General features: G+C 33.6%; 1 protein-coding gene across 2 annotated transcripts in view; it reads left to right on the top strand.

Annotated features, from left to right (window-relative positions):
* LOC100167793 (transcription factor LBX1) overlaps window positions 1–27,490 on the top strand; it is a 157,235-nt gene that overhangs the window by 21,175 nt on the left and 108,570 nt on the right. The window contains exon 2 of one of the 2 annotated variants that reach the window (XM_029486780.1): window positions 19,190–19,722. In XM_029486780.1, coding sequence (XP_029342640.1) covers window positions 19,190–19,722 — 533 coding nt within the window. Of the gene's footprint in view, window positions 1–19,186; window positions 19,723–27,490 lie in introns of both variants that reach the window. The other variant, XM_029486779.1, reaches the window with a different exon arrangement.

The following is a 27,490-nucleotide window of genomic DNA, read 5'->3' as shown; positions in this document are numbered from 1 at the left end:
TTATTTAAGCCGCGCTCGAGACGAGCACACAGCTTTTCCCATTCCGACGACGATTTTTTTATTTTCTTAAAATTCAAAAATCGATTACAGATGGCTGGTTTTAAAAAAGTGATTGCGAGGAGGGGCACATCCATCGTGCGGCGCTCGTTGCAGTCGTTACGGTTGCGGATTTGTATACAAACACACACACACACACACACACACATAATATAATGTAAACCGTTTAAATGGATTCCTGATGTTAACTCTCTCTCTCTCGGGAGGGCGCGGGTCTGGTCAATAAATTGTTCATATATGCGGAACGGTTATATTAGCGTATAAATAGTGCCCTTTTTTATACAAACGATATTATTATTATTATTGTTGTTGTTGTTGTTGTTGTTGTTTTAATATATTATACGTAAAGGATTTCCGAGAATATTTTTTTTTTTAAATTCATCTTTCTCTTTTATCATAATTTATTAACTAGTTTCGCGGACCATATTATTATAATGTATAGAATATATATATTCAATTAAACTTTTATAGAAGTGGTTTAATTGACAATAATGACACAATTCGTATTTCGTATACAACTATAATAATCATCATAATATTAAATAATATGTTTACAGCTTACATCGAAATTCGTATTTTTTTTTTAAAATACAAAAATGCTGTATTGTAATTTTATCATTCGGCATACAGTATATTTATCCACATCGCCTATGACTGTTGTTTGTTCTTTAGTGACGGGCGCCGTTAGTTATTAATTTATTATATATAACGTACAATACGTCGTTATTTAATAAAACATAAATTCCCATTAAAATAATATTATACATCAAACATTCAAACGGTTATTTTTTTAGTCCGATTGTGATTTCCAAAAACTGCTGAATGCGTCTGTTTTAAAAAAAAAACATCCATTTACGGTTTTATAGCTTATACATGTCACTGTTATTTACTCGGTGCGTTTAAAAAACAATGGAATCGTTCAATTTTGTCACCCCCTCCTCCTTCTCTCGACGACGCACAATGATCAATATTGTGTCGTGTCGTTGTTGTACACGGCCAGTCACCTTAAACAGTCAGTATCTGCACATACAATAATATAATATTATATAAAATCATAAACACCAGCATTTTATAGATCAATCGTAAAATGTAAACAATATAATATAAAGGGCGTTTATAAACCCGTGATTAAGGAATAATTGACGTGCGTAGTCCGCACTCCCCCCTTCTATACAGACATTTTTGAGATGGGTAGATACATATTATATTATAGAGAGGGAGAGAAAAATCGATTTGTCGAGTATTATATTGTTTGTAGAACAAAAAAGTATTACGATCCACGTCATTCGGATGACGTTAAATCTCGTTAACTATACCTATACCGCGTTTTGCCAAGTAGATTTTGACAAGCCCTTTTGAGACGTGTAATAGTCGTCGACCGTCGTGGTACTCGACCAATTCAATATTCGTTTGGTCTATATTATAAAGTATATGTTTTATACCTGTGCAGCAGTTGATGTACACCATCATAAGAAATATTGTGTTCGTCACGGTCTATCGATTTTACTGACGTAAATCGCCCTTGTGAGTTATCCCTTTTTCACAGTTAAAATACCTACTTACATTCTATACACCCATAGTTTATCGTGGTCGACGAGGTAGTTGTACCATATTTTTGTTATATCACAATACAGTTACCATAATAATAACGATTTTCATTATTATATCTATACCTATTCATATAACTGCCGCCTCCTCCTCGTTGGCTATATGTATACGTCTGACTGACTATCGTACAAAACTAATATAATATGTCCTTTAATTTCCTTGGCAAAGAAAAAAAACAATTTATGTAAATGTAGTTTATAATTGAATCAAACACGCACTAGACGGGAAACGTAATTATTCGCGGAACGAGAATGGAAAGAGTTCAAAGTGTGTTCTCTTCGTGTGTAAATTATTGTTTATTGTTTGCAACTACGCATTGAGTACACGAAATTATAATTTTTAATCGACGGTCGGTGGCGGTTGCAATGTGATTAGGTACCTATGTATACACGTTTAATAATAATATAAGTTACACAAAAGGTTAGATCCATGAATACATTTTTCTTTGTGCTCCGTTTACAGTCCGAGGTGCAGATTTAAATCGTCTAAAATTCTCCAACCGCGGTAAATCTATAATATAAATATATAATAATAATATAATATCATTTATTAGGTTTATCAAACTTATCTGCGAATATATAGGAATCACCCGGCCACCAACTCCACGAGAAACGTTCCGTTCCATCGTATCGGTATTATTGGTTAAATTGTATTAAAATACGAGTGCAGGAGGCAATTAACATTGCCATGTGTAATACGTTGATGAAATACATAAGCAGATAAGCAAAATACACTGAGTGGCAACATCGCGTAATCGTTTCGTTATTAACAGGATGTAAGCGCACTATTTGTTTTCTTTCTCTGACCTATACGCGCACAACACAGCAAATTTTCGTTCAGCTGCACATCCGATTTAGTATAAATTGTTGGCAGAGTGTATTGACCTATTATCAAACTTAAATGTGCACCTCAAACCCCATATAGGTCTTATTGATATTTTAATTTAAAAGTTAATCATATAACTATGCAACATAATATTGCATTACAATTTTAAAATACCCAATATATTAAAATACCGATGCAAGCCTATGCAAGGCGCCTCAGACGATAAATAATAATATTCTTATACACCCTTAAGTTCGATAATAGGCCAATTCACTACAATATTAACGCTATATACGTACAATTATTGGACATGCTGAATGCAAATTGTCCATGTGGGGTCACAGAGAGAAAACAAAATAATATGATGCACCACCACTGACATCCTCTTAATTATCCCGTTGATAAAATCGTGTGTAACAACAACCGGCAGCCAATCGACCGACCGATTTACGATGCACACGAATATTATTATAATCGTTATTGGAATTTAACGAGTGAGTGTAACATATTACGCGGTCGACCGTGGCCTGTGATTTCCGACCGGCTTCCTCCTCGAATGCGCCCATTCCTCGACGACAACGAATGAATTATCGTATTATCTCCTCGTAGCCGGTAGGTATAATAATATAATCCTGGCCAGTGCGTTTTTAGACACATTTATATTTTATGTCTGTCGTCGAATCATTATAATTATATCATAATATGGTCACACGAATAATATGTCTATCCGAGGGTTTTCGGATATTTGGCAATCTAATGGTCATAAAAATGTTCGTACCTATTATATTATGATGTGTGTAATAAATTTTTTTTAAATTATTATAAGATATACCTAATTTCAAGATAACGTATAATATTATACTCGGTGGTTATAATATATTGTGACCGTGGCATATATTTTCACAATTTGCCGCATATTTATAATAGCGTCGTCGAAATAATACATTAACTCTATACATGTGCTCGTGAACCACTACCGTATATTATACCTATATATTATATAATATATTATAATATTTGCACGATACAAAAAAAAATAATGCAAGTCCCCGCGTGCCGCGAATACTTGTCAAACCAGATAAATTTTTCACAAATTTGGATCACACGAGAAATCGGAGACGATAAGATCAAAACTAGTTCACAGTTGTCAGTGTTATAATATTATTATTATTATCGTCGACGGTAATTTAATATTTCGCGACGAATCCCGTGCTAATATATAAGTAGCTATACATTAATAAATATATTTATAATGGCAAATGTGTTAACCAACGACGCAGTGGGAAAAATAAAAACGTACAAAAAATGCACTGATTAAAAAATGTATATTTTTAATCGTTCACGAATCGTCTCAAGGCGCACTGCATATTATGATGATTAGCGTGCCATCAGCGAATTTAAATCGAAACACTATGCGCGGACGGCGGATGTGTGTACACGCGTTTTTATGGGTTCGTCGGACTCGATAAAAAAAATTTTAAAAAAATGATTTGACAATTCACGAGCACACGTGTATTGAAAACATATTTACGGGTTGTCGCAATAATTGTATATTAAAATATATAATAATAATGTGATATTATGAAACGACGTACGGTCGAAAAACGTACAGCGAGGGAAAAAAATTAAATACCTACCAACCGATCGGGCAAGCGGTGAGAGTTGACGAAAACAAAATCGTAACAATCGAATAATAATATTATATTGCATGTGCGTATATTGTGTGCACGCATTGTTATCGCGACAACGTGTTGGACATATTTCGGACGAAGAAAGCCACCGACGGGTGTGCACAATCATGCACATGTAGTATGTAGTACCTGTATACCGTATACCGGAAATCGGTATTATCATTGTATAGTATATAAATAATTTTAAACGCGAAGCAAGTACGCGTGGGGAGGGACGTGCATAATATTAATTCGGAAATCATTGTGTTGCGCGTTTTACGACTGTGTGACAAGTGCGGTGGCCATTAAACGTGAAACGGACAATAATCATAATAATAATATTAAAAGTAGCGTGTAGTATAATATGTGACGTCATCGGTGTGGCGGCAATTTTGACATTATTATTATTACTATTATTATCATCATCATCATAATCATCATTTGTACATTTTACCGTATCTCCCGAGCGGACTGTTTGCACAATACTAATGGGCATACACACGCGCGGCCGCCCGAAGAGGAGAACCGCCGCCGTCGGTTTTTTGGACGCTTAGAATATTTACATTTATTTTTTTTATTCCACTCCACCCATAATGGTTTTTCTCCGTTTGTTATATTTGTTCGTGGCACACGGCCTACAATGGGCCTATCGAATGTCTAGTATAATATACGGAGTGATCCATTGACATTTGACACTCATTATTTCAGAAAACACTAACGCTTTTGTAAATAATTCCGTTTACATGATTTTGGGTCAAAACATATATAATTTTGAAAAAAATTATGTTTTTTAACGCTATAGATTTATGTAAAAAGAATATTTTCAAAAGCGTTTAGTTTTTTATGAAATAATGGGTTCTTTATTTTATTGTTCTTACGTTGAATGCGGATCACCCGGTATATGTAGGTGCCCGCACACACGCTCTCGCTCACTTAAGGGTGTGTGGCGATAATATTTATTTCATAAACGTATCCATTGTTAAAGGTGTAGTCTGTAAGTACATTTCTCTCTCTCAGCCCTCTGTGTAGGTCTATGTCGACTAATTTCCATTTATTGGCTTCCGGTATACTCTGGCTATTCGCGCGTGGTACAGTAGTTATACCCCAATTTGTTGACGATTATATATGTATTCATCGCAGTGTTTATATTGTATTATAGTGTACCGCAATTATAATAATAATAATAAGCTTTTGTGTCGGCCTTTTGAAAACCGTTTTCGCCGCAATAATCCGGCTTCTCGCCGAATCTACAAACGACTTTTACCGTGTCCAATAGCCAATATACTTAGATAATGGATATTGGATACTAAAAAGCCGATATCACAATATGAACTCAGATATAAACTTCACTCAGAATAACACAACAGTAGGTTGTCAGCAATGATTGTAATTTAATTTATTAATGTGTATACTACATATATATAGCCATATTATAGGTAGGTACTGTATGTAATTTAACAATAATAACAATGTTTACGGAACGATTTGCATGTAGATACTATATTAAAAAAAAAACACGTGCCAGATTATATTCTAATTTAAATTTAAGTGCGACTACATTAGAATATTATAATCCACTATCTATCTACACGTATATAATATAAATCACCGACTATTATAATAGGTATTATAATGGGAGACGAGACGGCAAAAACTTTTATCGCCAATTGTTACAATAATTCCGGCTCGTGTTGTTTTATCCTCGAATTTAAATTTAGTTCAAAGTATAAGTGTCAACAGTTATACGCATTAACAAAAACGTTTTTAATTTTTACGACTCCGTAAACACCCGGCGCGGCATAATAATATTACTATTTTTTATGGTAACGTGTGCGTATAACGGTAGTAGGTATATAATAATATAATAACCTATCCTCGGAACCGAAAGACATAAAACGAAAAGAGATAAGGCCAGACCGACAGTAATAATAATATAATGTAATATCTCTTAAAAACTTTAAAAATCCTATAAAATTGATTTATAAGATTTACGTCCATGAAAAGCCACGCGCGTTTTTATTTCGTTATATAAGTGTGACATGTCGTTCAAACTTAACCAACATGTTATAAGCAATGAAATTGGTTTTTATTATTTTTTTTTTTTTTTCATTTTAGTTTCGACGGCGAATTCGTAGAAATGAATATAGATTTTGTACCCATACCATACGCAGTGTTGAAATACACATACTGGTTTAATATTTATTTAAAAACACTCCGCACGTCAGTTTTCCGAGTTCAGTTAACCGAGTTTGAACAAATTTAATAATTATAATACATTGTATACCGTATATACCTACCGTGTTTACATAACATTTTGACAGGTCGTATTGTACAAGTCGTTCATATCCATATAATGGTAATTAATATTATTAGTTAATGTATATACGCTATTAGTTATTACTTATTACACAATTTATTACTCACTTTTAATAATTATTAATTAGCAATTAACAGTTTCTAGAATTTGTAAAAAAATAATTCATTTTTTCTTTAACAAGATTATATTATTGTTATCATTAATCATTGAAAAAAATTATCACATATTTATTTAATTCTAGGTATCTACTTAAATCGCGATATAAGAACTTAAGAAGTACTTCATCGTTTTTTCAAGCTATAATTTTGCTCTAAACATTTTATTAATTTCTCATTAGTTATTACTCTTTACCGTGCCTTACTTAAAAATGTACGTAAAAGGTTAGCATTTTCTTGAGTCATAACTTATAAGTTTTAACATAATATTATCACTTGTGGTAATATGATTAAATATTAATTATGTATCGATAGGAACAAAGGTATTACTTAGGTATATTATATTGCAATAATCTTTTGTTGTTAGTTGGTTAGTTGCTAAATGCTAATGATAAAAATAAAACATATTTTCTTTCTTCGAAAACGTTGATGTAACACACACAATCAGTTTTTGATTAGATTAGTTTACAAACTGCGACCCATTATTTAACCACTTAAAGTTTCTGCGAAGGAAAGTGAAAATAAACGAGGCGGTTTTGAAGAATCATCGTAGTCGCCGCACCGTTTAATATTCTTTTAATAATAATTATCATGGTAAATTATCTTTGATTTCTGAAAATGTAATGTACGAAACAACATCCATTTAAAATTAATCAAACGTTTAGATAAACACACACGCGGACGTGTATAATGGGCTTGTACCTATTTACAATACACACTTATTTTATACGACGAGAAACGCCATTAAACGCCGACTCCTTAAGCCATAAGGTCAACGATGCTATAAAAGTAAAAAAAAATTGTACAAACGCGTATATTATTATAATATATGAACATTATCGATTTAGACTATGAGGTTTATGTACTATTTGCTGACGACGACGGTGAACTTGCCTTTTAATCGTCGTGTAAAAAGCGGCTAATAAATAATAATCAATATTATGTAACACCGAGCGGCGGTCTATTCTACCTAAAAGTTCGACGAAAAAATTCGACGTGAAACAGACCGGAAAAAAGTCCGATAGAATCGAAGTCCAGGAATAAAAGTCCAATAAAATGTATAATATTTATTTTTATAATTTATTGTTACATAATATTGAAATGCAAATATTGGTATAATATGTAGGTATGCTATATATATTTTTTTTTAATCAACGCATGCACAAATGAATACCACACGATTTATGCGAGGTTAATTAACTATTATAGGATGAATAGAACATCCTGACTTAGCGTATAATCTTGGCTGTGTTCTAAAATTATGCCCTACTTGAGTCAAGAACTCCGTAATATTATATACTTATCGGTTATCGTGACCAACTCGAATATTATATGATTCCGTATCAAATATAACATAATATTTACTGTTCAATTTTTAATACTTATAAAGCTAATAATATATTATTATAGGTACCCTACTTAATATATAAAAAAACAATCACCTAAAAGTGAATTTACAACAGTCATTCAATATATTAGTTATTAATAAGTTATATATAACTATATAAGTATATCATTTGGGTATCCGTGGACTTAGTTGGACTTTTTTCGCCGGTCTTTTTTCGTCGCACTTTTGTTCGGAGATTCCGCAACGGTGTGAAGGTAATATTATAATATATTTATATTATTCTGCAACGACTGTGACGAGAAAATACAAAAAAATATTGGATCGGTCAAAACTCGAGAACTTCGCGGTGGTACCTATATCAAAAGTTGGATCCGATATATTCGTTATTTTTATTTCTCCGCCGTCCCACGATTTGTCATGCGTTTGCGATATCGACGAGTCGTGCGTTTATAATACGTTATTATAATTAACAACTGTGATGGCGGTTTATCGACAACAATAATGACCGCGACCGAACGGGGTGATGGATGGACGATATAATAATATAATATGGTATAGAATTAGGTATATCTCTGTACGCACACGGTGCATAGGTACATAATATTATATTGTGTGCAGACAATGGACACATTGTGATAATAATATTGTGTGACAACCCGTGTACCTACACTATAACCGCATTGGGGCGCAGACGTTTTCCTGGATGCGTTTGACCGCGTTTATGCTCTGTCGATTGCTCATAATATTATTTTAATGCATCATCAAATGACGTTTCGATTATGGTTGTACGCGATAATGGTAATAATATATAATATATTATATGTGGGGCTATAAACACACACAAGTGTATACATAATATTATATACATATTTACACCGTGATATTCGAATCACGTGATGTAATGTTTGCCTTTCACTATATATAGCTCCATTTTATCGTCATCTTCGTCGTGTGTGAGTGTTTTTGGTCGCGTGAGAGTAGGCATAATATGATATTATTTAGTAAGTACCTTTATAGAATTAGCATCGCGATAGACCGGAAAACGATAGCTAATTAAATTATCGAACATGCCTACATTAACATAACCTGCATGGCTACATAAAACATATATGGCGTTATTAGTTTGTCGAGTTCGGAGTATATTATTATCTATATAAAGTTTGATATCCTATTGCAAACCATGTGCAGCAAATAAGGATCGTATAGAGCAGATTGAGATCGCTTCGTCTGATATACCTGAGCGAGTTTTAATTTCAACAAATTCACACAATATATCAATTTTTATTAAAATACATATTATCATAGTAAACAGCGCGTTTCGTATTTGAGAGCTTGTTATATTGTATAAAATAAACGAAAAATAATAATGTAACAATATCGCGACGTCGATAAACGCCACTCGAATTTTCATACTTCAAAAATCAAGGATTTTGTGTAGGTATTATAATTATTTATATCAAACGAGTGTATATCATTATAATATTACCATGTGAATATAACGAGAAAAAAAATGCTTATAATGAATAATAATATATTATAGCTGATGAATGAAAGGAGAAAAACAAATAAGCGCGCTTATCTTCTGAGAAGTAGTCATTAGTGTTATACATAATATTATAGGTGTATAATAGTATAATATAGCTTATATAATATGAACGTGATAAGACCATAATAGCTATGTTACAATATTAGTATTATTATTACATGTTATTAAATCGGTCTTTATCTCTGAGTCAATTTCACGAACACAGGCGGGCGGCGTACGTCGTCGATGTGCATTGATTAATCGCGGTTCGCCGGTAAACATAGGTATTTTTTTTTTATGCATTATATTACCATTAAATAGTTTTTCAAACACACGTGTTTTAAAATTTTATACTTCTGCATTAAACGTTTTATAAATTTTTTTTTTGTCTACTGGACGACGACGCCGCCGTTGTATAATGATATTGTTGGCACCGCCAAAATCGAAATCGGCCCACAGAGAACCACCGATCTCGTCGTTTGGGGATTTGATTTTTTTATTTCCACCGAAAACACGCCATTGTCCGAAGACCGTCATCGTGATTCGCGCGTTTATCGTAATATCCTGTCCTGCGTGTGGTCTATTGTTCATGCGTCCAGCATATTATACCCATATCATATATATATATATATATTATAAGTGCGTGTAGGTCGTTGATGTGGTGGTGTGTTGAGCTCTCGGAATAATCAATCTGGCCGAGAGGTATATTCGATATTATGTTATGGGAATAGGTACCTACATCGCGTATTTATTTTTTTTCGATCGAATTATAATAATATATAATAATGAGTATTATTATTATTTGTATGCAGAATCTCTTTGCTGCCCCTGGGGAACTGTAGTTGGTACGACAACAACGAAATCTATTGCGATATTGCCACCGCGGTGATGGCGCGATGGCGTATATTATGGTATACTGTTGCCCGAGCTGTGGTTGGGTTGCGGAGGGGGGGGGCGACGTTGACGCGCGTTAAGAGACTTCAAAGACACGCGTTGCGCTGCAGCGGTTTCCGTTTCCCCGGCGTGATTTTTGGCTCGGCACCGAGTTTTTCTCTCCTGCTGCGGGGCCGCCATCGCGACGCCGAACGACGCACGCATATACTTAACTTGTCTATATTCGTAAACGTGCGCGCGGATCGGTAAACGGATATTAATCTCGTACGAACGAAAAAAAAAACCGAACCGTCTTCGTCTCGAGTAGAATAATAATAATATACAATATCATCGTAGTACGATTTATATAAACGCGAGCGCGTACTATGTCCCCGACGCGTCCGAACGCTGCCAAACGAGCGCGGACGGACGGACGGCTATACACTCCGCAGAGAGATAATTTTTACGGCGGAAAAGATAATATTATTATTACAAGCGGACGAAATCGTTTTACTATAATTATAAACGAATGGTAAAATCACATCACGCACGTGCAGCGGCGGCGGCGGTCGTGTATTACAGCAGCAGTCCGCTGCCAACGAATCGTTTCGACGCGCCTTGTCGTGTACGACTCACAGTGCCAAAAAATGTAAAATGTAAAAAGAATAAAATATATTATACTAATTTTTCGCTCGCAGACCCATCATCGTAACAATGTTAATATAATACACGCGAGCGACCCGAGCGACGATCCTCGTGTGCGAAATAATTTCGCCTCGTCATCGCCGCGATTGTCGTCGAGTGCAAGTCATACCATAGGTGTGTACACGCTGTTCATACCATATCATTATTATAAATAGGAAAACCGGAATTTTTTGCCGAAACCGCGATGTGAGAAAAAAAAATGTCCATACGCTTTGCTGTTTCGATTGTTTATCAAAAATCTATCTTTGTGCACCCATTTTTATTGTATGGACAGGCTGCGCAGACAGCAGCTATATGGAAATCATAGATTCGTGTCAATCGTTTAAAATATTTTATAATATTGTGATTTCGATCGATTAGTTTATGATATTCGTACGGGTACAAATATAGCTGATTTTTAAGAAATATCGACCTACTTGGATAAGTCCCCCAGATAAGTCCCCACATCATCCATATTCATCAAAATCTAAACAAAATGATTGTATTTTAGAATTTTATTAAAATTGTTTTTTTTCTAAAGTAGGAACCATATTTTGTAACCAATGATTATTATTTATCATAATTCACGACTGATAGTTTACATACATACCCCGTGTTCTATAATATATTATATTTACAACTTTTTACCATTATTATGAAAATCGTTTTATTACCTATATTCTTATGTCTCATGTTGCAGACAAACATTTTACAAACAAAGCACCTACTTGATGAAGACTTGATTTAGAGGGGACTTGACCAGTGCCCACTCCAATGTATCCATTATCCAATGATAATGCAATCGATTTAATATAGCTCATGTCATATATTATTATATAGTATATGCATTTGATATTTTTGTACTAACATAATTATTTTATTATGATAATATTTCAACCGGAAACATAGAGCCTCGACTATTCCTACAACTATATAGCTCTCTTCGTGCAATTATATATTTTTATCAACCGATTATGATATCATAATCTTGCATTCACGCGCTAGTGTAGATATAGTATACAATTTTTCTTCTTTTTTAAATTAATAACGAATAATAATAATAATACTATGCAGTGCCGTAGCCAGAAAAAAATGTTGGGGAGCACTTAATTTTTTTTCATTAGCCTTTGAAATGCTAGAATATCTAATTATGACCCCTTTGTTCATAAAGTGTATCTACAACTCGTTTTATGACTGTATTATATTTATGTTAACACGCATGGTACCTACATTGGCTACATTTTAATATAACAATGCATTGATATTATTGTAAACCATAGGTTAATGTATTCATCAATATTATTATCATTATATCAAAATGTGTCGTAAACAAAACATTCCATTTTTGGTTCGAATATTATTAAAATTTACTAACGAAAATACAAGACTGTATTAGGTCTGTTGAAAGCTGGTAGTTTTTTGTGCAATTAGATCAATAAGCGGAAAAAGATATTCTTCCAGAAATCCAATTTTAATTTCGAAAAAAACATAACAATTTCTTCGCTTTTTGTGTGTTTGGTTGGAAGCAATTTTTTTTTTTAGTAATTCAAAAGTAAAAGTGAATTTTGAAAAAAAAAATTACTCTGGTACTATAATACTAATTAAACAATACTACAGATCATAAATCCATTTCCTACATAATCAAGGAAAGAGATTAAGGAATTCAAATATATGTTTTCAAAATTAAAATAGCCAAAAGGGCTTTTAGTACTGGGTGAATTTGTCTACCACTTTTTGGGAGTTTTGTAGCACATGCAAGTTGAACATTTTTTTATCACAAAATATACTGACGTGACTGCGCGTATGTACTTTACTGCAGGGGCTCATGAATCTTAGCCGTCGTTTATCTTAAATTACATAAAGCGTTCGGGGAACTCGTACACACTAATGATCAGTCACTACTCGCATATATATAGTACTAACAATGGATGTACAATATTTCCTAAATCCGACCCCATCAAAATGGTTAACTTCGACAGCGTCAACTTTTAATTTTTATCAAACATATCTATAATATAATATAAAACAAGCTAAAAAAAATTGGGGGGGGGGGGAGGGGGTTACAGTAATATATTGTATAATACCTATACAATAATATGAATTCGTTCTTCGTTAGCGCCGCTTATATCATATTATTATACGTAAATGGAGAGATGTTCGTTCACTGCAGCTCTTGAGCTCTCATACAATAAATTTTGTTTATTATTCACTCAACGTTTTCGCGTCTGATGTTAACCGAAATTTGGCCACAGAAATGAATACCAAGTGATGGTGTAAATAATAATGTGTACGAGTGAAAAGCCGCACACATAAAATATAATAACGGAAAATAAAAATCATAGATACCCTGCTGCATAATATCATTATTATATACTTAACGATAGTAAAAAGCTGAGTGTTATTTTAACTGCGACCTCCTCTTCGTTTCATTATACTCGACCGCTCTCATATTATTATAATATACACCATACACTATTATACTATTATTATATACGATTCGTGTGTGTGTGATTATTCAATGAATGAGCACTAACACGAACGGTTTGGCGATCGTCATTATCGAATAGCACCCGAAAACATTGTTGTAGTTAACGATGCCAAACATTTGCTTTCGGTCGGCATATGGGTTGTGTATATAATAGGGGTTTTAGGTTTTTTTCTTCACGTGCGTGCGCGTGTGTGAACACACATATTGAACGTGAAAAAGGACTTGGCCCGATGCCACGGGACATAATTATTAATTAAACGCCACTTGACCGAAAAACACATTTTCACGGCGAGTGATAAACTAATATATTATATATTTTGCGTTTCATATATTAATATAACAGCTGCTCTGCAACTCGCGAGAAAAACCGTTTACACGCCGCTTATAAAAGTTATATGCGCACGTCCGTACGAGACAATGATACATATTATAATAATAGTGCTTCTATAACGATAGTATTTCGTAAGCTACACATTTCGGCCGAAAGTTTATTTTTGTATTTTTATTATATGTAACGGGCGCGTTAAGTATGTATACGAATAAAATAGTGAGCGCCGGCCGCTTGTTATAATATATTATTATTATATTGTATTAATAGGTACTATAGGCTACATAGAATTGTGTTCGAGCGCATTAACATTGCGTTTATTGCATTTTTAACCACCTAACAATGGGCGTTTATACAGAGGCGTGCTCAGGAATTTTCATTTGGTTTTGGGGGAGGGGGGATTAGCCGTTTTTTTTTAAAGATCCGTAAGAAGACTGCAAAGAAAGGGAGGCGGAGGGCTTGATAATGAAAATGAAAATAATCATATATATATTTACAATGTGGAATATTATATAATATATATTTTGTTTTATGAGGTTAGTCAATAATTTTAAAGGACAAATGAATCAAGTAGGTACCACAGGTTCCCCTTCACCGAATATATTTTAAATTACACAACATGTAGGTACCTACTAAATAGGTAAGTAGTTTAATAGTTTAAATATATTTTTTGTGTTTATATTCACTCAGAACTCTATTGCGACGAGTTACTACCTATATGTATACAAGTAAAAAAGATTTGCATCTAATTTATGGGCTTCAGTCTCGTTAGTAATTAAATAAAAAATAGTTGATAATTATGTCTTGGCGTGTAAATTGATTATAATTTATAACCTACTTAGTATTTATTTTTTTTACATCGGATAATTTGTAAGCAGTTGTATAGTAAAACTACTATAATATGTCATAAAACATAATAATATAATAAATGTTGCTTGGTTAAATCAAAATTGCATACATTAAACGGACCCGATTAATCACTAATGGACCGATTCCTGGTTACTAATTGATGTCTAAAAGGGTCTGTTAAATATTTAAGGATCCGTGTTGAAGTCTATGTAACGGAAGTCTGTGGAACCCAGTAAAACATAAGTGTTTTTGTCGTATATTATATAATTTATATATTATAATGAGCGTCGTCAGAACGGCGTCACACTCACAGCCGTTCGTTTGCAGACGATTATTATTATATTATTATATTATACGAACATTTTACATCGATGTATATATTTTTTACCACTCGTGTGTCGGTAGACCAAGAATGTTTGACCTTATCTGAAATAAGCATATAATAGAGTATACGGCGTTGATGTTTCTTTGATTTAAGCCCTCCGCGCCATGTGTAACTTTGTCACAAGCCCAAAACTAATAAAATGTATTCGCTCAAATATATATATAATATATATATATATGTAGGCATATATATTTAAAAGCCAGTCCGACACAGACAAACCGTTCATATATATATATATAAGTTGAATAGCTTAACCACAAATAGAAATCTAAAATTTTTAAAGAAAAACATTTTTCTTTTTTAATTTACCATGTTGTAACATATACTTTCGAAGTAATAATAACAGTTTAAAAAAATACATCTTGTTGTGCACAAAAATAATATTACGAAACGTTATACTTGCCATTTATTTCTAAATGAGCGTTTTAAAAGCAATGTAGGAATATAATACTAACAAACATTTGAAAATCATGTTATGTAGGTATAATGGTATTATGGTATTATGATATTATATATGTAAAGACCGTTGATATAAAAATATATAACGCGTATTACAATTTACAATAGTCAATAGCCCAAACAAATATGCGTAGGTACCCTGCATTGCTAAAACTACCGTAGGTGTTTGCCGTTAGGGGTACAACATACCCCAATTAGGACCAATTTTGTGAAATAGGTAAATTCAATTTTAAATTGAGTAGTACATTATTATGATTTAATCTATTGACATATTGTATCTATGGTCCAACTATGTTTAAGTGTATTATTGATAACACCTACCAAACTGATAATTAAAAATAATATTCTAAATGGGCCACACAAAATATGCTTGCACTTGCACTTCCGCGGTCGATAAATACCTATAATTAACCGCGGTTATGCGTGCTTTTTTACTATATAAAAGTATATAACTCTAAAGTACGAAAAGAAAAATAACAGTGGTTAGAGTTGGCGTACTACTTATTAGTTTTTTTCGTTTAAAGGAATGTAATACCTAGTAACTATTAATTGTATTTTTTTGTTTCGGTATAGTATAGCGTTTAGCAAGAGCGACACAACAGTTTAAAAATAGCTATCTCTTACAAACCTTTATATACTTTCCAACTAATAAAATATCCAAGTATCCTAAGTTAAAATAAATAAGATTCGTTCTAAATTTAAAAATGTTTATACATCGTGCTATAATATATAACAAAATACCATATAGACATTTATATTATATTATTATTATAGTAATTATAGTGATAAATGATAATATTATAATAATACCAGTGCCATGTGCAGTGCTTCAAAAAGTACGTTTCTGTGACTTGTGGACACTGGCAAATTAAACTGTTTTGCTTGAAATTATTTAATTGCTAACCAGCGCCTATAAATATATTATTTTTTAATTAAAAAAGTAATATAAATTATACAAAAACTTCAACAATGTAACGAACTTTTTTTCCATCATTATTTGTAGTGGGTATAATACATTATTTTAGATTGTCGGCATTAACTAAAGATATAAATTATTATATTACGCGAAAAAATGTTTATTCCGACAACTAAACAATAATTGTAAAAAGTATTAAATAAAGACAATAACAACTATACCTCTCCTTTAGAAATAAAAAGCTTTAACTTGCTCTCGACCAAAAGTTAAAGTTAGCAATCTCATCATCGGATCTCAATTTTATTTCACTCCCAATATGCGCTGTACTTCATGAAAATAACTTAAGATCTCAGACATAATTCCAGCAATGCATACCCACAAAAAGACCCCTTTGGATACCATTCGCCATTATAAATACACAGAGTTTACCTCGTTAAAAAAATCAACAAATCCCTCAACTTATATAAACAAAATGTCTGACATATAATTTTAAAAAAATAATGAAAATACCTTCATTACAAAACCAACAAGTGGTAGGCGCAGCAGCGGTATTATAGAAAACATTGAGCGTATACACTCCATAACTATATAAGTGCACCATTTATACCGCGGAATCGGTCGCGTGACACCATAAGAGCTATCCATTTAATTCATAAACTACATCTTCCAAATGCAATGCCATATTCTCTGCAGACCGTCAGCGTTATAACTAAATAAACACGACAAATTGACATCCCAACAATACAACATAATAATATGCATGTTCTTCAGATACAGTAAAACCTACTTATAACTGAATCGCTCGGTACCAACTGAACTCCGCCGAAAAGGAGTTTCCGTTAAAGGGAACCTAAAATATACGGGATATGGGTTATATACAGGACTGTTACTGTTTTCCATTGTGAGGAGATTTCCGTATATAGGGAAGTTTACTGTTTAATATTATACAAGTACAAAATCGGATGCACAGCATAACATATATATAAAGAGATTCAAATAAATCTGCATGCAGAATTGCACATCGAATAGCGCAGAGTATACCATCGAGGGAAATGAAAAAAAAAATACCTAGCAGCAAAAAGCGCTATAAAGCGTTACCTTTAACATCACAAAGTTCAATACTATCCAAAATCAGCATAATATGTACTCCATAATAAGATCAAAATGCAACTCTTAAATCGAAGTGGCAAGTTGATTGGAACTCCCCGCACAAAACAACTAAATCAAATAAAACAAGACGCAACACAATGGATATATCCCTAAGAGATTCCAAGGAAACTTGAAGTAGTAATAATGAGGTTACGTATCGGCTATACCCATCTCACACACGAGTACACGACACACTGCAGTAAATGATAACAATAAGAACACATAATGTGTCTTTCATGCAAAGTTCACCTTAAAGTAAAACATATTATAACTGAATACCGCACGTTCTTAAAAATAAAATATAACATTCCGGACTAAATATCTTCAGCTTTCAACTCTCGCGCGTTCGATCGAAGCAACAATCAATTTCATCATCACCTCAAAACTCTTATAGGTACCTAATTAAAATATGATACCAACTCGTAGATATCATACAACATGTCATTTTTATCTATATACTTTTATAAAAAGCATATGATTTATCAGTAACTCCTTAAGAGGCTGTCAGCGCACTATTTGTTTTCTCTCTCTGGCTCACGCGCAATGTACACAAAATGCATTTGCGCAAAATCATTTTTTCTATGTGTTTAACTAATGTTAGACTAAAGTCACCCATGACAAAAAAGATAGAGAATAATACTTTTGAGGGAATGACATATCGATTTGTCTAAATATTGTCTCAAAACAATTTAAACATCATTTAAATTTACGAAATTTTTTTATTTATTTTGAAAGTCGAATACAAAAGTCAAATAATAATAAAATATAAAATCGATAGGTCATACCCTAAAAAATATTATTCTCTATCTTTTTTGTAATAGGTGACTTTACTCTAAGATTGCTTGAACGCATAGAAAAAATGATTTTGCGTAAATGCGTTTTGTCTATGTTGCGCGTGGGCCAGAGAGAAAAAACGAATAGTGCGCTGACATCCTCTTAAGACAGTGCAATAGCTATGACGCCGTGCCGCCGCGGGTCACAATGATAATAAAATAGTCAATAGTCTTATAATGCGACCTTATATGATCGGTGGGGCTGCTTTTCCTGGATAATGTCGACAAAAAAACTCAATGATAAACTATGATTTACATCTATCATTCAAAATTTATGACTTTCAATAATTATAAATAAATACTCATCCAATTTGTAAATACTAGGATTAAGAAGATGCGCGTTACATCGATATTCAAATAGATACAATTTGACTATGAAAAACTAGTTTGTGAAATGTATCATACTTCATCTTGATTAATTTGTTTTGCTTTATTTTTATTACTTATAATATAAAGTAAATAATTAAGTTAGATTATATTACGTTGACCCGTATATAATGAAAAAATTAAACGAGTGGTATTTATAATATATTGAAATGCATGAATTTTAAATTAAATCTAAGTTAATAATAACACCGAGTGAAGGCAGTTTTTATTTACTTTGTATGTCTTTAGATACCCAATATAATTCATGTATTTAAATCACTAAATGTCTGACCATTTTTTTTCCGTATAAAATATAAAAACGATTACCTATATTGTATGTTATGATTGCAGCAGACGTAATACCCACGACTGCAGTGTTGCTGAACAACAACAACAACCACAACATCAACAACAACGGCAGTCATCTCCTACAACAGCATCACCATCAACAGCACCTTAATCATTATCACCATCAGCAGCAGCAGCATCATCACCTTCAGTCGTTGCCGACTACCACGCACAATAATGTCATGACGGCCGCGGCGACCGTGGCCACGGCAACGACAATGGTAGCGGCCACGGCCACGGTCACGGCGACGGTCGCTCCGCCACCGGTGCGGAAGAAGTCGCGGAAGGATGTGCCGCCGTCGTCGTCGCCGGGTCTGCTGGTGAGCTCTTCTTCCGGTTCGCCGGCCGGTCAGCAGGCCGGGGAGAGCGACGGCGGACACTCGTCCGACGGTTGCGGTGACCGGAAGCGGAAGAAGGCTCGGACCACGTTCACCGGTCGGCAGATATTCGAGCTGGAGAGGCAGTTCGAGCTGAAAAAGTACCTCTCGTCGTCCGAGCGATCCGAAATGGCGAAAATGTTGGGCGTCACCGAGACACAGGTAAACAACAACTAAAAATAATTATCATCGCAATAATCGTTATTATTATAATTACAATTATTATTATCCCGAGGAGAGCGGTTGGTAATGGTCGGCGGCCGTAAAATAACTTCCATTTAATAGTGGCGCGGTTGCGGGTCACGACACTTGTCCATAAATCTTCATTACCGCCGACGCCGCCGCCGCTCTCGTTATTATTGTTATTATACTCTTATTATCGTCGTCCCCGTTCTGTCTTACATTATATTATTATATCGGCGACGACGGTCGTGTGTTGTTTGTTTGCTGTATTATAGTAGACTTAATCGAAAATCGTTTTGTTTTCAAATAATGATAAACGATAAATAAATAACGCAATAAACGCGCCGTGGTGAGCTGCTGCTGTAATAATACAATTTATATTATGATTATTGTTAGTGCATTGCTGTACTGCAGAGGAGGTGGCGCGAGTCGTAATTCGGTAGCCGCGCACGACATACAGACAGACCGATGAACTATCTATAATATTATACACGTTCATAAAACAATAGTTTTTTCACACGATAACGATTTCTCAATCGGTCCTTATTATAATTATCAGCGACGTTTTATTGTAATTTGTAATACATAATATAATATGCGATGTTGGCATAACAATATTATTAAATACGTCTTATCACTTAATCGTATCGTATAATATTATCGTCATTCTTTTTGTGTGCACAGCGGTATTGTACCTATATAAGTAGTTCAAACTATATATAGTCAAAACCGTTTGAAATAAATTGAACGTTAAAAAATGACTAATTGCTTGGCTCTGCGCCAATAACATTTCTTCATCGCATTATTATTATTATTATTGTGTAATAGCACGCACGAGGTTTTTGATTGAGCGCAAACCGTTTGTTATAACTTAAATATTATATGAGCGTGTTATTAAACCGAAATGGTGGTGGGGTGTGTGCATGTGTTTCGCGTCGTTTCGTCACCGCTAAGATTATATTTTTACGACGCGTTTTTATCCAAAAAATCAGCGTCGTTGCTAGGAAAAATGAAAAAAACTGTATAATTGAATGCCACAGCAATACAATCATAATAATTTAAAAACAATCACGCTGTTTAGGCATTCGTTCACAGCATCACGGGCAAATGTCATATTTTATCGTCGTAGGGCTTCGATAATCGATATTATTGTCTTGAGGAAATATAAGACGTATATTAAGTATGTAATAGTGGCTTACAAATAAAATTATTATTAAAGTATTTATATATAAAATATTAGGATAATGCTGTTCTTTGTATAATTTGATAACGCACCGTTCGGTATTGATCTCTGCCGTGTTGTATCTATAAATAAACGCGTCTTATACGACGTATATATTATGTTAAAATACAACTTTTAAAAGTGTCGCATCGGTTTTTCTCTGGTAATGAATTTTCCTAGTGTGGAGTGTGGACTCATTCATATTATTATGAATTTTGACTATTATAGCTAGATCTGACTATATGAGGTAGATTTTCTACAGGCGTCGGGTGACGACGTATTAAAGTATCGTATTCATAATCGACGCACGTATAATATTATACATAGGTATCAATACAGATAATATGATATGATTTCAAAGATATTTTCGAGTATCTACCTACCGATTGGGTAAGTCTTAGACAAGATAATGCGCGTATAAACTTTATACAATTGAAGAGAGAATTAAAATAAAACCTATACCATTTTAGGACGTTATTGACTTAAATACAATATTTTCGAATAAATTCTTACGACAACGTCGATTGTTGTTTATACAGCTTATATAACAACGAAAACAACAAATAATATATACGCCTGTATAGCCCTGGGAACGGTTTTTTTCGCGTTCTCTTCCAGACGAATCGCCTGCAGAGACAAATAAAAATATCGTAATATCGCCGAGGACATTTTCGCAGGGGTTTCCCGAAAAATTAATAAATTAACAATCGACTCGACTCGACGGTCCGGATGCCCACGGTTTGGTCGGGTTACTATCATATTTTATAGTATTGGCAGTATCACTATAATATTAAACAATACATCAATACATTTTTGTATTTTAATAATTATTATATCACACACGTCGCCAGCAAACGGTTTAATAATATGACACTCGAATCACGTATCGTATTTTTAACGCGCGTTTTCCCCCTCTATTTCGACGGGGAAACGTATTTAACGTTCTCGTCCGCTGCTGTTTCAGTGACTATAATAATTAAAAATATTATTATATTATTCAATATTTCTCTTCTATTTTTAGTCGACGCGGTCGTGTGCGTGTCACGAGATCCCGCGGAGTCGAGTCTAATTAATAAATAAATCTCTTTCGGATGTCACGCGTGTAGGTATAGTTGGTAGGTATACTGTGCGATTAATTTTTTTATTATAATTTATAATATAAACACATTATTATGCTGTATAATATTATAGCTGGTTCCTATATTGTACGTCAAACGACGCATTTATTTCGTGCGCCACACCTTTTAGTTGTTGTCTTCTCGTCCCGTAAAAAAAAAAAAAAAACACCAGCCTATGCGTATAATTCCGGCCGTAACGCACGCGTTTGAGTTTATTGACCTAATATACAAAACATTTGCATTGATTAAAATGTAATAATATGTTCGATTTGGCCGTTGTCAATACCACAATAATACGCGTTTCAGATCTATAGTACACTGTACACTAGATTGACTACATACGACATATTATCTAGGTATATTATAAATGTGTAGGAATTGGAATAACTGTCGTTAAAAATATTATACCTACGCAGTTGATATTTGTCTTTACAACACGTTACCTTTAGTTTAATTTCTGACAGTGAAGTATAGGTACTTCCGTGTGGTACGCTTATTAGTTTTAGTAAATTTATTTAATTTAAAAAATGCATAATCATTAACATACCAAGAAAATGTCGCCTCGGCCCACGCGATATAAGACGAAACGTCTATTATTTACTTGTTGTTCGAAATATTATAATTTTGGTGCTCACAAGTATAGGTTTAGAATAAACGGTTCCCCAAAATTAATCCAATTGTATATTTTTATTTAACTTATCCAAATATTCCAAACGCGGGTACTCCCAGTGGCTCCCTGCACATATACGACGTTTTTGTTTGGTCATATTATAATATATTCTTTGGAAGATAACAGTAAAGCACGTTTGGGTATTACATCATACAACATATTTCATGCACCTATACCTATACAATATTTGATACGAGACAGCTTATTAGCTTTAGAACCCTGCATAAGACATCACGTAAAGAGTTTGGCATTTTATTTTCTAGTAAAAATATTTTTGCGATGTATAATATTTCCTTGCCAACGTTATAAAAATTGTAGCTTTTATTTTCGATTACTACTGATATTTATAATTTTTTAATTTTTTTATTTACGAATACATATTCTTGTATAGTTAGACAATTTTTTAGGGCGCATAAAAAACCTGTAAATAATGCGTCCGATCAATATTACAGCCCAAAAATTGTTAATCAGACTTCTATATTAGCAGAACCATACTTTAGCCAACAAATATTTCAGCTGATTGTATTTTAGGTTTTAGCCGATAGTGTTTAAGCAAACAATACAATTAGTATTTTAGCCCCTCCAATTTTTTACCAGTCCTAGATCAATCCGGAACGCGCAGAACCGAACTCAAATAAATATTTCGTCAGATAACCATGGACGGTGGAGCTTTATATTCCTCAATATTTATCGTTTCCAAAAGTTCAAAACTATAAATTATAATAATATAATATGTGTATAAAATATAACCAAAAAATTGTGTTATACATATATTATACCTACAGACGTAACTTTTATATTATATTGTGCGTGTTTCCGCGTCTCCGCCTGTTTGTCCGTCCGTCCCTCTTTTTCGCGGTATACATAACATTATACGATATTATGCGCGCGTATTATATACGGGTACACCGGGGTACGAGCTAGGTCGATTGCCGTTCGGGCCAAAGCAAACACACGACGGATTTATCTTTAGACAGCCGTCGAACAGCGTATGCAGCGGCTATAGCATAATATATCTATAAATGAACACGTACATAATATTATATACGTGTTGTTATTGTAACATTAGATACCGAGTGGCTTTATTCGTCCGATGCTGCGGGTGTGATCGCGTTGACGGATTTCTTAAACGCGGCGATTACGTCGGTTAAAATTAAATAAGCGAAAAGCGCCAGCAGTATACCGCAGCCGTATGTGCGCACATCTCACAGGCCTCAACGACCGCACCGTTTTTTGCTCACTCGCGTGTCCTTATTTTTTGTTCATGTTATGTGCAGTACAACTGTGCAAGTTCGAATTCTGAGTATTGGAAATATACTTTTACCTGTATATACTATAGATAAGAGGAAAAGTTCTGACTGACTGTGATCACAGCAAAAACTATGATGTATAGGTATAGCTGTATGGACTTAGAATTGCAGTCATGGCACCATATGTAAGGCCAGATGAGTGAACTAGAAGGACGGATTTTGTGAAATTTGATTGATGATGCGCATGGTTAAAAATTTAAAAAATAATATTATTGGCTCAATGAATACTGTATTATAATACATTTTGAGATATGATACAGAGGAGCCGAAACTACCGAACCGATTCACTTGAGATTTTGAGGTAATATACTTATTAGTTATTATTATGTAGACATAGGCGCACTAAGAAAGGATTTTCTTAAATTCTCATCCTAAAGAGGTGATCACATGGATGAGGTGTCTGTAGTGGAGTGTATTAAAAACATATAGCGTCTATAGGCGCATTATACAGCGTCTTCCCAGTTTTTACCCTTATTTATTGGTTATTATAATATGAAGACCCTGGGACAACAACGAGACATGTCCATGTTTTGACCAAAACCAGCATAGATTGGTGCAACAACAAGACATGTCCAAACAATATTGAATTACGGTGCAACAACAAAATAAATATAAATTCAAATAAATAGTTGATTATTAAGTGTGTGGTGCGGTGACTGCAGGGGGGTGCTTTCAGTATAATCTACTATAGAGTACCCCCTCTTGGTACTTTAGATACGTAACGATGTGTTTAACCGTTTCAACGGGTTATCAATGTGCGGAAAACGCTAATACAAGATACCATCCTGTAATATAGACGAACGTCATATACTCACGTGCTGAGTATGTATATATTGTAAATTATATATTTTATAGGCTGCACTTTGGTGAATTTTTTTTCCGTGTGTGTATGTGGTTTACGATGTCTATATACTACCTACTTATATATCATTATTCGTATGCTATGCATCTATATTTGTGACAGTTAATATTGTATTCATTGGACGTCTAGACTGCAACAGAGATTTTTGTCTGGGATCGACTCGTGTTAGGGTGACCCAAATAATAATAATAATAATAATAATAATAATATGCGCAGTAAGTGTATTATATTATTAAATATTTAAATGCGACTTAAAGTTAAATTTGAATTTGTATAATAAACTATTCGAGAAACTATGTTGTTGAGCACTTCGCTTGGTTTGACACAATTAAACGATGTGTTTAATGGGTATATATTATTATGAGCGAGCGAGCAGACACGCGAAAATAATTATTATGACGTACGCATGTGAATTTTTATACATCACATATTAATGATATACGAGTTATTTCGCTCCGACGAATTTTTTTAACTTTGTATCTTATTATTATATAATATTATGTCAATGAAAATTTTTTTACAAAACCATGAAATTAAATATGTATAGTTGCGTATTATTTATATACTTGTTTACGTTTTACTTTTTTAATACGTTTATTTTTCAACGTTTAAATTCGAGTTTTACGGAGCTTCGGGCTAACTAGTTAATTTCAATATACTTATTAGTTATTACGCAATGAGAACCTTATTATATTGCCCTCTGGCCAAAATCTTTTGAAAAGACGTTGTATACTATAATAATATAAAGTGTAAAAAAGTTTTTCTCTCTTTCTCGAAAAAAAATGTTCAAATGCTGATTGGAATGTTTTACAATCGTCCGGGGAAAAAGTTTGTAGCAAAACTCTATACTGTGTTCGAATCGAACGCATCCTAAATAACCCATAAAGCCATATAAAACAAATAATAATAACGGGCAACGAAAACAGCTTCACGAACGAATATATACCACTACACCAGTATAACTATATCTTCTCGTTTTCGTGATTTATGGCCACCGAATTAAAAAAAAATAAATAAATACCACACGTACATTTGCAAACATGTGCAGGCTAATTAGTCATTGTGCTATATTATTATATTTTAGTGTCGTCACTGCTGCTGCTGCTACAGAGTGACACATAAAAATTTATATTTTAAGACGTTAATTTCACACTAATTTATCGCCAGTTTTTATTTTTTGTTAATTACTCAAAAAAGTTTGTTAGAATTATAATAATATGATATTACGCCGCAGCAGAAGCCGAAGCGGTCTTTGATCGAGTTCCACTTGTTGAATGCGTGCGTGACAGTAAATGAATAAAATGTATTTCAAAACTGATTCCGCGTAATTACACATCGAACACATAAAATAACATAATACTATTAAATTATACGCTTGACACCACGCGACATTTAAAAATTTTCGGTTAGAATTAATAATTTTTCTTTCGCCGCTCGATTTACAAACGGCTCGTCGCAATTAAGAATACATCAAAACGTTTATAATGCTGCGGTATTATTTTAATAATGTCTCTCGTCACGCAGCGAAAACTCCATTACGATTTTTCGCCAATTCGTCGTCGTGCGGTATACTAATAATAATAATAATATAGTATACAGCAAATAACGACTAATTATACACTCGACCGTGAGTAAATTTTAATCTTCAACACCGCGACGCGTTAACGATTTTTTAACTGCTCGTCGTCGCTTTCAATTAGCGCGCTGCAGTATACTCGTACAATAATGACGGCGGGCGTTTCGGTGCAGCAGTCTATCGCTTTGTGTATTTTTTATTTTAACCGACAACTATAATATCAACAAACTATATTATTTTATTAATAATACAGCAAGACACAATAATATATAGATAAACAAAATTAATACGATTAAATTATTATACAATTTTAAACCTTCGGCGTAGGCGATATTTAAGATGTTCATTCACAAAAACTGGCCTCTACAGCACCGTTTATATAATATTATAAATTATCATACGGTGCCCGAACGATTTGTCCTTAAAATTGTGTATCCATCATTGTGTAATGGGTTCAATTTTTTTATGTCCTCCGACAGTTGTAAGACGTCCACTAATAAAAACTTCCCACTATTTTGTGTCTACTCGTGAAATCAACCGGGAACTAATAAACCAGGGGTTATCAAATGGAGGGCCCCCGCGTGGAAGAACGTTATCCGGCCCGCCGGACAAGCGAAATGTATTGTTTTAATTATTTGTTTGATGGTAAATTGGGGTTTTCATATTTTGATTTTGCATTTACTTTCTTTGGATAAAACATTCGATTTCGATGGCCTCCGACAAGTTCCTGAATTTCTAAAGAGGCTCTCCGAAAGTACTATGGTGAAAATAAAATCGGTGATTTCTGCAATTATCGCCCGGTTGTCGTCAACTGGACCAGGTTACAACGCGTATAATAATTAATACATTGTGTGTGTGGAAACACTAGAAACCATGATTAAGTGTCGCTCTTTTGGTACCTAGGTACCATTTATTTTATATAATATTATCTATTATATGTTTCGTCAAAACGTTTGTCGAGTCTGATCTCGTACGCCGAATACCTCAAC

This window comes from Acyrthosiphon pisum, chromosome A1 (assembly GCF_005508785.2).
Source record: "Acyrthosiphon pisum isolate AL4f chromosome A1, pea_aphid_22Mar2018_4r6ur, whole genome shotgun sequence".
Lineage (NCBI taxonomy): Eukaryota > Metazoa > Arthropoda > Insecta > Hemiptera > Aphididae > Acyrthosiphon > Acyrthosiphon pisum.
This window is presented reverse-complemented; position numbering and strand designations above follow the sequence as displayed.